This window comes from Hyaena hyaena, unplaced genomic scaffold (genome assembly GCF_003009895.1).
Source record: "Hyaena hyaena isolate Hyena2069 unplaced genomic scaffold, ASM300989v1 scaffold_1438, whole genome shotgun sequence".
NCBI lineage: Eukaryota > Metazoa > Chordata > Mammalia > Carnivora > Hyaenidae > Hyaena > Hyaena hyaena.
Genome location: NW_024082061.1, coordinates 1 through 12,907, shown reverse-complemented (window position 1 = coordinate 12,907; position 12,907 = coordinate 1). Strand labels below are relative to the sequence as shown.

The window sequence follows — 12,907 nt, the reverse complement described above, 5'->3', positions numbered from 1 at the left end:
AAGATAGATCACATACTGGGACATAAAGCAGCCCTCAATATATATAAATGAATTGAGATCATACCATGCACACTTTCAGATCACAATGCTATGAAACATGAAATCAATCACAGAAAGAAGTCTGGAAAACCTCCAAAAACATGGAGGTTAAAGAACACCCTACTAAAGAATGAATGGGCCAAACAGGCAATTAGAGAAGAAATTAAAAAATATATGGAAACAGATGATAATGAAAATACAACAATCCAAAGTCTATGGGATGCAGTGAAGGCAGTTCTAAGAGGAAAGTACATTGCACTCCAGGCCTATTTCAAGAAATTAGAAAAAGCCCAAGTGCAAAATCTAACAGCTCACCTAAAGGACATGGAGGGAGAGCAACAAGAGCACCCCAAACCCAGTAGGAGAAGAGAAATAATAAAAATCAGGGCAGAAATAAACAATATAGAAACCAAAGAAACGGTTGAACAGATCAATGAAACCAAGAGTTGGTTTTTTGAAAAAATAAACACAATTGACAAACTTCTAGCCAGGCTTCTCAAAAAGAAAAGGGAAAGCACTCAAATAGACAAAATCATGAATGAAAATGGACTTATTACAACTAACCCTTCAGAAATAGAAGCAATTATCAGGGAATACTATGACAAATTTATATGTCAACGAATTGGACAACTTAGAAGAAATGGATAAATTCCTAAACACACACTCACTACCAAAATTCACACAGGAAGAGATAGAAAATCTGAACAGACCCATAACTAGTGAAGAAATCGAATCAGCTATCAAAAACCTCCTAACAAATAAGAGCCTTGGGCCAGATGGCTTCCCTGGGGATTTCTACCAGACATTAAAAACAGAATTAATACCCATTCTTCTCCAGCTATTCCAAAAAATAGAAGGGAAACTTCCGGACTCATTTTATGAAGCCAGCATCACTCTGATTCCCAAGCCAGACAGAGATCCAGCAAAAAAAGAGAGGCTAATATCCCTGATGAAAACAGATGCAGAAATCCTCAACATGATACTTACAAATTGAATTCAACAACACATAAAAAGAATTATCCACCAAGATCAAGTGGGATTCATTCCTGGGTTACAGGGCTGGTTCAACATTCGCAAATCAATTAATGTGATACATCACATCAACAAGAGAAAAGATAAAAACCATATGATCCTCATCCCTTCTTAATAAAGACCCTCGAGAAAGTTGGGATAGAAGGAACTTACTTAAACATTATAAAAGCCATCTATGAGAAGCCCTCAGTTAACATCATCTTCAATGGGGAAAAACTGAGAGCTTTCCCCCTGAGATCAGGAACACACAGGGATGTCCACTCTTACCACTGCTGTTTAACATAGTGCTGGAAGTCCTAGCATCAGCAATCAGACAACAAAACGAAAGAAAAGGCGTCAGAATTAGCAAAGAAGTAGTCAAACTCTCACTTTCTGCAGAGAATATGATACTCTACACTCTACATAGAACATCCGACAGACTCCACCAGAAGCCTACTAGAACTGATCCATGAATTCAGCAAAGTTGCAGGGTACAAAATCAATGTACAGAAATTGGTTGCATTTTTTTAATGTTTTTTTTTATTTATTTCTAGGAGAGAGAGAGAGAGAGAGAGAGAGACAGCGTGAGCAGGGGAGGGTCAGAGAGAGAGGGAGTCACAGACAGAAACAGGCTCCAGGCTCTGAGCTGGCAGTCAGCACAGAGCCCGATGTGGGGCCCGAACCCACGAACCGCGAGATCATGACCTAAGCGAAAGTCGGACGCTCAACCGACTAAGCCACCCAGGCGCCCCCGGTTGCATTTTTATACACCAACAATGAAGCAACAGAAAGAGAAATCAAGAAACTGATCCCATTCACAACTGCACAAAAACCCATAAAATATCTAGGAATAAACCTAACCAAAGATATAGGAGATCTATATGATGAAAACTATAGAAAACTTATAAAGGAAATTGAAGAAGACACAAAAAATGGAAAAACATTCCATGCTCATGGATTGGAAGAATAAATATTGTTAAAATGTCATGACTACCGAAAACAATCTACACATTCCATGCAATCCCAATCAAAATTGCACCAGCATTCTTCTCAAAACTAGAACAAACTATCCTAAAATTTGTATGGAACCACAATAGACCGCAAATAGCCGAAGTAATATGGAAGAAGAAAACCAAAACGGGAGGTATCACCATCCCAGACATTAGCCTCTACTTCAAAGCTGTCATCATCAAGACAGTATGATATTGGCACAAAAACAGACACACATGCCAATTGAATAGAATTGAGAACTCATAATTGGACCAAAAGTGTACAGCCAACTAATCTTTGACAAAGCAGGAACGAGTATCCATGGAAAAAAAAACTGCCTCTTTTACAGATGGTGCTGGGAGAACTGGACAGCAACATGCAGAAGAATGAAACTAGATCATTTTCTTACACCATACACAAAAATAAACTCAAAATGATAAAGGACCTGAATGTGAGACAGGAAACCATCAAAACCCTAGAAGAGAAAGCAGGAAACAACCTCCTTGACCTCAGCCTCAGCAATTTCTTACTCATCATATCCTCAAAGGCAAGGGAATCAAGAGCAAAAATAAACTATTGGGACCTCAATAAGATTAAAAGCTTCTGCACACAAAGGAAACAGTCCATAAAACTAACAGGCAACCAACAGAATGGGAAAAGATAGTTGCAAATGACATATCAGATAAAGGGCTAGTATCCAAAATCTATAAAGAACTCACCAAACTCCACACCCGAAAAACAAACAATCCAGTGAAGAAATGGGCAGAAGACATGAACAGACACTTCTCCAAAGAGGACATCCAGATGGCCAAGAGACACATGAAGTGATGCTCAGCATCCCTTCTCATCAAGGAAATACAAATCAAAACTACATTGAGATACCACCTCACACCAGTCAGGGTAGCTAAAATGAGCTAATCAGAGGACTCTAGATGCTGACGAGGATGTGTAGAAACGGGTACCCTCCTACACTGTTGGTGGAAATGTAAACTGGTGCAGCCCCTCTGGAAAACTATGTGGAGATTCTTCAAAAAGTTAACAGTAGAACTCCCCTAGTAGTAGCACTGCTAGGAATTTACCCAAGGGATACAGGAGTGCTGATGCATAGGGACACCTGTACCCCAATGTTCATAGCAGCACTCTGAACAATAGCCAAATCATGGAAAGAGCCTAAGTGTCCATCAACGGATGAATGGATCAAGAAGATGTGGTTTATCTATACAATGAATACTCCATGGCAATGAGAAAGAATGAAATCTGGCCATGTGTAGCAACATAGATGGAACTTTAGGGTGTTATGCTGAGTGAAATAAGTCAGGCAGTGAAGGACAGATACCATATGTTTGCATGTATAGGAAGATTGGGAGGAACTTAACGGAGGACCAAGGGGGAGAAGAAGGGGAAAAATCGTTGGGGAGAGGGAGGGAGGCAAACCATGAGAGACCCTTGAATGCTGAGAACAAACTGAGGGCTGATGGGGGTGGTGGGAGGGGAAGCAGGGTGAACGGCATGGAGGAGGGCACTTGTGGGGATGAGTATTGGGTGTTATATGGAAACCAACTTGACAATAAACTATTTTATTTTATTTTATTTTATTTTATTTTATTTTACAAATAGTTTATTGTCAAGTTGATTTCCATATACACCCAGTGCTCATCCCTACAAGTGCCCTCCTCCATGCCCATCTCTCCCCTCCCTCCATACACACCTATCTGTCCTTTGTTCTCAGCATTCAAGAGTCTCTCATGGTTTGCCTCTCTCCCCCTCCCCCACTATTTCCCCTCTTTTTCTCCCTCACGGTACTCCGTTTAAAAAAAAAAAAAAACTTAGAAAAATACACCTGTTTAGCAGGTTTCAGGATACCAGATTAATGTACAAAATCAATTCTATTTTTATACACCACAAAAACATCCAAAAACGAAAATAGGAATACTACTCCATTTATAATAACATCAAGAAGAGCAAAATACTTAAGGATAGTTTTAGCAAAAGAAGTGTAAAACTTATACTCTGAAAACTACAAATATTACTGAAATAAGTTAAAGAAGATTTAAATGGAAAAACATCCAAAGATCATGGATTAGAACTTAATATTGTCAAGATGGTGATACTGCTCAAATTGATTTACAGATGAATGCATTCCCTATCAGTATCCTAGCTGACTTCTTTGTAGAATGTGACATAGTGAATTTAAAATTTATATGAAATAGTAAGGGACCCAGAATAGCCAAAACAATCTTGAGGGAAAAAAAGGAATAAAGTTGTAGGATTCAGACTTCCAGTTTCAAAACACTATGAGCCATAATGGTCAAGACAATGTAGTACGGGCATAAGGATAGACATAAAGATCAATAGAATTTAATTTAGAGTCCAAAATTATACTCATGTGTTTATGGTCAATTGTTTTTGACAAGGTTTCCAAGACCAGTCAATGGAGAAAAATTGTCTTTTCAATAAATGGTGCTGGGACAAGAGAGGATGGTTATATGCAAAAAAAAAAAAAAATGACATAGGACTATTACCTCATACCACATATAAAAAGAAATTCAAAATGGATCAAAGACCCAAACCTAAAAGCAAAAACTTTATAACCCTTAGAAGAAAACTAAGGGATAAACCTTCATAATCTGAGCTTTCACAGTGAATTCTAAGATATGACACCAAAAGCCAGAAATAAAAGTAAAAATACATAAATTGTACGTCATCAAAATTAGGCATTTTGTGCTACAGAAAAATACTGTGAAGAAAGTGAAAAGATAACTACAGTTTGAGAGATACATTTGCAAATCATATATCAGATAAAGGACTTTTATATAGAAGATACAAAGAATTCTTATAACTCAAAAACAAAAAGACGAACAACAGAACTGTAAATGGGCAAGAATTTGAATACACATTTATCTAAAGAAGTTATGAAATAGCCAACAAGCAGATAAAAAGTTACTCAACCTCACTAGCCATTAGAGAAATGCAAAACAAAACCACAGTAAGGTACCCTTTCACACCCATTAAGGTGCCCAACATCAAAAAGGTAGACAAATGTAGACCACATGTTGGCAAGGATGGTCAGAAACTGGAACCTTCATACTTTCTGGTGGAAATGTAAATGGTATAGCTGTTGTGGAAAAACAGTTTGACAGTTCCTTATTAAGTTAAACACACTTACTATACCTTAGCAATATAGCAAGTTACTATATACATTAGCAATTCTACCCCTGAGTAACTACCAAAAAGGTTGAAAGCAGATATTCAAACAAAAACTTCTATATGAATGTTCGTAGCAGCACTATTTACAGTACACAAGAGTTGTAAATATCCTAAATGTCCATCAAATGATGGAAGGATAAACAAAATACAGTACGTCCGTACAATGGAATACTATTCTGCCATAAAAGGAAATAAAGTTGGGCTCCTGAGTGGCTCAGTGAGTTAAGTGTCTGACACTTGATTTCAGCTTAGGTCATGATCCCAGGGTCACAGGATCGAGCCCTGAGTCAGGCTCTGAGCACAGAGCCTGCTTAAAATTCTCTCTCTCTCTCTCTCTCTCTCTCCCCCCTCTCTCCCATGCATGTGCTCCCTCTCTTTCTGTCTCTCTCTCTCTTTCCTCATCTCTCCCCTTCCCTCAAATAAAATTTAAAGAAAGAAAAGAAGTAATGATGCATGATATAACAAAGACGAACCTTGAAAATATTATGCTAATGAAAGAAGCCAGTCAGAAGATTACATATAATATAACTCTGGTTGAAGTGTCCAGAAGAGGCAAATCTATTAAAACAGAAAGTAGGCTAATGGTTGCTTAGGGTTAAGAATAGTGGGATGTGATACTAAAAAACTACAGGATTTCTGAGTGGATGATAATCTAACCATAGACTGCAGTAAAACTTGCACAAACCTTTGAAAGCACTTAGCCCATTTTTTCAGCTCATTGAGTTACAATTGACATAATGGTACTGTATAAAATGAGGTATACTGCGTAATTACTTGACATATAAAGAAATGGTTACCACAGTAAGATTAGTAACATCCATCATCTCATATAGTTACGAATTTTTTTCCTGTTATAAGAACTTCTAGAACCTACTTTCTTAGCAATTTACAAATACTGCATGCATATTTGTATGCATACAGCCTATTTTGTAAATCATATAGCAGTGTTAGTTATAGTCATTATGTAGTATATTACCAGTCCAATACTTTTTTACCTTTTAAGTGAAAGTTTGTATCTTTGATCACCTTCGTTCATTTCCTACTCCCTCACCCCTACCTCTGGTACCACAAATCTGATCTCATTTTTTTTTTCAAATAGTTTATTGTCAAATTAGTTTCCACATAACACCCAGTGCTCATCCCCACAAGTGCCCTCCTCCATGCCCATCCCCCCCTCCCCCCCACATCCATCAGTCCTCAGTTTTTGTCAGCATTCAAGAGTCTCTCATGGTTTGCCTCTCTCCCTTTCCCCCACCATTTCCCCCCTTCTTCTCCCGATTGGTCCTCTGTTAAGTTCCTCCTAGTCCTCCTATACGTGCACACATATGATATTTGTCCTTCTCTGCCTGACTTATCTGATCTCATTTTTGTATGACTGGTTCTTGGTTGTTTGGGATTTTTTTAATGCACTGATTGAGTTCATTCAGTATTTGTCTTTCTCTGACTGACTCTTTGCACTTATGGTAATGCTCTCAGGATCCAGCCATGTTGTCCAAAAATTAAATTTTCTTCCATTTCTATGGCTCAATGAGATTCCATTGAATATACGTACCACATTTTCTTTATCAATTCCATGGCCAATGAACACTAAGGCCATAAAAATTGAATTGTACGTTTTAAAGAGGAACATATGTTATGTGAAGTTATATCTCAATAAAATTGTAAGAAGGTAGAAAAGGAGGAAGTGATGGAGGAATGAAGGAAGGGAAAAAAAGTAAGAGAGGAGAAAAAGAAAAACAGTAGTGTACTTACCTAAGGCTAATAAAAACGGATCAGCAAATTCAAATTTTAAGAGCTTCTTGGTATTTTCCACAAAGGGATCTCGTGGGTTGTTGAGGGAATCAATGTTCACTCCGAACAATGTGCTTGTAGTCACATCCATGCTGTAAGCTCCCAAAATGCTGAGGAGAAATGAAAGACATGGGTACATAAAATCAGCACCTCTTATTATTCTTATCCAACACGTGCAGCAAGAAGTACATGTAGATTCTGATGTCCAGACAAAAGCCACACTTTCAGAACCACCTGCTGGATCATCTGAAGAGTCTATACGTCATCACACTCACTCATGAGGTGCTCATGATGTGTCAGGGATGTCACTGGCCCTGTGCTAGAGGTGATAGGGACACTATAGTAAGTTAGACACACCTCTGAGCTCCATGAGCTCAGTCATGGAAACATAGAGACCCACAGTCAAAAAATTACAGTAGTGTGTTTTGAGTATGACAATAGAAGGTGGATAAGCACTGTGTCCGAGCAGAACAAACAGTGGAATAATTAACCCTTCCTAGAAGAGTCAAGAAGGGTGAAACTGACCTGGACCTTCTCTCACCACAGTATCTGTGCTCAGAGCTGATTCCTCTTCAGCGCATTACAGAACAGCAACAATATGTTCTGTACTGAAAGGAATGTCATCCCCTCTTCTCTACACTCCTGCTAAGGATCCTGAAAGACCCTTTCTTCCTCAACTCCAGTGATCAGAGCTTTCCCTCAGGACACACTCATATCTGGAAAATATAAGATCTAAAAGCTTTCATAGTTGAAAAATATATAGTAAATCACTCCAAAATTGATTTACAGAAAGGCATAGCTAAGTGATCACATGCCACTAGTTTTCCCAGGACAGTTCCAATTTATATCTTCTCGTCCTGCATAATTAAAAAATATCACAATTTAGGCCAAAAAAAAGGTATATGTATGGTCACTCTCCTCATCCCATGAGCAGAGCCTTCTCTCTGTTAAAGTTGAAAGATGGAGGAAGGCACTTGTTGGGATGAGCACTGGGTGTTATATGGAATCCAACTTGACAATAAACTATGAAGGAAAAAAAAGATGGACAAGTGGTCATAAAGTTAATTTTTTTATTAATATCCTCAACAAAATGAAGAAGGGGTTTAAGTTGTTCTAAGTTCCACATAACTTCCCTGCCCCACTCACTGCCCTACAATATGTACAAAGTGCCTTCCCCTCCTGCCATTCCATACCCTATACACTCAATAATTTGGTAATATCATGTTTCATCTGGTCAAACAATGTATTTTTGTCTTCTAGAATATCCAAGGTGACAAGCAAGCAGATAAATTAATTCTGCCTCACGTACACAAAAGACCCTCTCTCTCCTGACTGCCTTGCCTTTTGAGGGGTGCTACCTCTTCTTGGGTGGCTCACTGGAGTCGTAACACCACATGCCTACTTCTGTTTGTTCGCTGGACTAACTCAACAGTGGGAACTTGGCTCTGTGGCAGCAGCTGGAAAGTGTCATGACAGAGTCAGAAGCCCAGCAGGTGCAGCTCTACTTACTCCTTCAAGGTGACAGGGTTGCCTTTCTCTGCCTCCTTCCTCAGGTTCCTCACCAACACATCTCCATACTGGCCAATGATGGGGAACATCTACACACAAATGCAACACCCCCTGATTTAAATCCAAGAATCAAGTCCTAAAATTACACAGCTTTCATAAGAATGAAGCAGTAGGGACATCTAATAACAAATCTTATCATGTCTCTTCCAGGACATGAAGCTAAAAGACCATATTTAAGAAGCCCAAATTCAGCAGACTACCCCTATGAGATGGACTATGATCTTTGTTTCTATTTGCCCCCAGGTGACTTCTTTAACTTTCTAATTGAAAGTTATTTTCTTACCTCCTTGAGTTTTCCACTGCTGAAGGCTGGAGACAGCAATGTTCGTACTCTCTTCCATTGTTCATCCTCAGACATAGTAATGGCATTTTTCATAAGTCCCAATGGACCAAAAGACTAGAGTCAAAGCAAAGCACATTTTGCCCTATATAAGTTTTGAATATCTCTGCAGATTAGAAAAATTGTTAAACGGGCATAAATTACTCACCAAATATTTAGTGGCTGCCTACTTAGCAGCAGGCCTAATGCTAGATGCTCAATAGATATTTATCTCAAATGCCTAGTTTCCTGCGAGTTTGAAGGACAAATCCAGCCACCTGATGTGCTTTCCAGACTTTATATTCCAATCTCCTTTTAATGTAAATGTGGCATGGGAAAATTTGGCAGGGAAACTACTCCGCCAGGGGAATACACAGGATTAACATCTAGTCCATTCTCCTAAACTGTGCAGAATAAAATTGGATTGGTAGGAGATAGATAGCCCTGGCAAGCTGCATGTTGCCTCAGACCAGTTCTGTCTTTTCATATATCTACAGCAAGAGAAAATCACAAACAGATGTCTTGATAAGGTCACTGAAAAGATTAAGAATCTATTTGCCATTTCTGAAGAATTGATGCAGTTGCATGGAAATCTTTTCCCCTGCAGTTTCACCAAATGGCCAGAAGGAAAAAGAGAGAGATAATTCTGTTTCTCAGCTTGGGACTGGCTTATCAACCAACCAGCTTGAATCTTTCTTTCATCTTCCAAAACTGTATTTTGTTTATACTGATATCTCTAACACCCATTCATTCATATTAAAAACTCACAAACTAGGAACAGAGGGCATCTTACTCAACTTAACAAACATCTAAAAACTCTACAGCTAACATCATCTCAGTGATAAATGACTGGTATGATATCACCAAGATGATGGAACAGGACACTTCAGCATCTGTCACCTCACAAAGAACAAAAATTAGACAGCTATCCACAAACAAAAATAGGTCTAGAGATTAGGAGTCCATTTAAGAATCTTCAACAACACTGTGGAGCAAAATTCCCGAGAGTAACTGTACAAAAATGTAGGGAGAATTGCTTTATTTTGACTCTATCACCCGAGGCCCCAGGCCAGCACTGCTCAGCACCAGGAAGACACTACTTGGCCTGAGATAGGTCCCCTTGCTGGGTAACAGACATAGGGAAAGCAACCATTAACACCAGTCTATCAAGAGACATCACAAATAACCCTTTTAAGTTTAAAACCTCCCAGAGACTGGCATAACTGACACATGGAGACAGCTGGGAACAAAGAAGGGCAGGACTACAGAAATCAGCCATGTGGCATGAATGACCATGGTTCTCTGTGTCCTACTCTGGATAGGACCCTAACAGGCTTAGCTGCTGAGGAACCAACAGGAGGTACAGCACTGTACACTCTCTAAGATTTTACTGCTGACAGTCCCACAATTTTCACATTCACAGATGCCAGCATCTTGGGTCCAGTTCTGCTCCCTCTCCCCTTACTGGAAGTGCCTCAACCAGTGCCACCCTCAACACTGTGAACCCAGAATCTGCACCAGCACCCAGCCTTGGCTTCTATGACTGGGCATATGCACAACACCAGCCCAAGCCCCAGCAGCTTTCCAGGAACCTGAGACCAGGCCTGACTTTTGTCACTAGAGTATACTACCTAAACTAATCCTAAACCTTGAAGCCATACACTTACACACTGCTACCCTGAACTCCAGTCACAAGTCCTCACTGTCATGCAGGCACCAGTGGCTAGCCCCTTAAGCCATGTGACTGCAGATACAGCTCAGGCCATCAAAGACACTGGTGTGTCCATATTTGGCCATGGTCCCCACAACTGGCCCAACCCTGTTTTGGACACATGCCTCCTTTCAAGGTCACAAATGAGCATATTCATAATGCCAACTCTGGCCACCATTCTACTTGAACTTGTCCTCTGGTGCTGGATCTGGTGGTGCCCCTGAAGACCCCAACAGCCAGCACAGCCACAAAGAACCCTCCACTGCTCTTGCTTCCAAGGATCATGCAGTTGCTGATGTTGTGGTCCCTAACTGCCTGAACCAACCATACCCTCCCATATTATTTTAAATTATCCAGTCAAAGTAGAGTAAAAAAAAAAAAAAAAAAGGAAAGAACTGGGAAAAAGATGCCTACAGAACCTAGAACACCGTCAAATTAAACAATATTCACGTGGGAGTCCCAGTAGGAAAAGAGAAAAGTGGGCAGAATTTTTACTTAAAGAAACAATGGCAGGGGCGCCTGGGTGGCTTAGTTGGTTAAGCGTCTGACTTTCGCTTAGGTCATGATCTCGCGGTTCGTGAGTTCGAACCCCGCGTCAGGCTCTGTGCTGACTGCCAGCTCAGAGCCTGGAGCCTGTTTCAGTCTGTGACTCCCTCTCTCTCTGACCCTCCCCTGCTCACGCTGTCTCTCTCTCTCTCCTAGAAATAAAAACAAAAACAAAAAAAAGAAACAATGGCTGAAAACTTACCAAACATAGGGATATATATGTAGATCTTGGGACATGAAGCTTAAAGTTCGAAGTTTAAAGCTTAAGATTGAATAAAAAAAAAAAAGACTTCACCAAGACACACTATAATAAAACTTCAAAGATTAAAGACAAAGAAAAATCCTGAAAGAAGAAAGAAAAAAGGAGCTTATGACATATAAGGGAACACCCATGAGACTATTAGTGGATTCCTCAGCAGAAATCTTGAAAGCCAGAAGAGTGGATAATTTTTTTGGAGTGCTTGGGGCAGGGGAAAAAGGAATACCTTATCCAGAGAAGGACTTCAGAAATGAGAGATATAGACATTTCCAGACCATCAAAAGTGGAAAGAATTCATCACCACTAAATCTACCTAACAAGAAATACTAAAGGGAGTTCTTCAAGCTGGAAAAAAAAAGGACACATACGAGTAACATGAAATCACATGAAAGGATAAATCTCACTGATAAATATAAATATATAGTCAAACTGATAGCACAATGATATGGTCCTGGTGATATCCCAACTACCTTTAACTCTAGTGAAATGTTAAAAGACAATTAACTGTAGCTAAGATAATTTGTTAAATACACAACAAAAAATATGTGAATTGTGACTTCAAAAACATAAAATTGGTGGAGTAGTAAAAGCATTTAGTTTTTTTTAAAAATAGTTTATTGTCAAGTTGGTTTACATATAACACCCAGAAAGCATTGAGTTTTTAAAGTGAACAAAATTAAGCTCTTATCAGTTTAAAAGAGACTGCTATAGCAATAAGATGTATTTGTTTGTCTTAAATCTAGTTATTTTTTTAAGTTTATTTATTTATTTTGAAAGAGAAAGAATGCACATGTGAGTGAGGGTGGGACACAGGGAGAGAGAGAGAGAGAGAGAGAGAAAGAGAGAGAGAGAGAGAAATTCCAAGCAGCTTCAGCCCCAATGCTGGGCTCCGTCTCACAAACTGTGAGATCTTAACCTGAGCTGAAATCAAGAATCAAACACTTAAGGGGCACCTGGGTGACTCAGTTGGTTGGGCCTCTGACTTCAGCTCAGGTCATGATCTCAAGTTCGTGGGTTCAGTCCCTGCATCGGGTTCTGTGCTGACAGCTTGGAGCCTGGAGCCTGCTTCAGATTCTGTGTCTCCCTGTCTCTCTGCCCCTCCCCCTCTAATGCTCTGTCTCTCTCTGTCTCAAAAATAAATAAAACATTTTTTTAAAAAATGAATCAGACACTTAACCAACTGAGCCACCGAGGCTCCCCTCTAAGATGTTTTATGTAAGCTTCCTGGTAACTACAAAGCAAAAACCTAGAGTAGATACAGCAAAAATAAAGAGAAAAAAATTCAAAGCATACCACTATAAAAAAAATAACCATGGAGAGGGGGCAAGATGGCGGAGAAGTAAGGAGCTCCGTACTTGCACTCGCGCCCATACATCACACAGAAAAGATCTGAAGCCATTGGAAACCTTACAAAACCTGAGAGATTGGGAGAAAAAGGACGCAGAATCCACTGAGAGAGCCTTCT

General features: G+C 39.5%; 1 protein-coding gene across 1 annotated transcript in view; it reads right to left on the bottom strand.

Annotated features, from left to right (window-relative positions):
* The window catches only part of LOC120225539 (cytochrome P450 3A12-like), a 35,877-nt gene extending 26,879 nt beyond the window's left edge, over positions 1-8,998 (bottom strand). The window contains exons 1-3 of the mRNA XM_039223729.1: positions 8,891-8,998; positions 8,548-8,636; positions 7,000-7,148 (exon numbers count right to left, since the gene is read on the bottom strand). Of these exons, the coding sequence (XP_039079660.1) occupies positions 7,000-7,148; positions 8,548-8,636; positions 8,891-8,983 (331 nt within the window). The 5' untranslated portion in view covers positions 8,984-8,998. The remainder of the gene's footprint in view (positions 1-6,999; positions 7,149-8,547; positions 8,637-8,890) is intronic.
* Between the last annotated feature and the right edge of the window lie 3,909 nt (positions 8,999-12,907).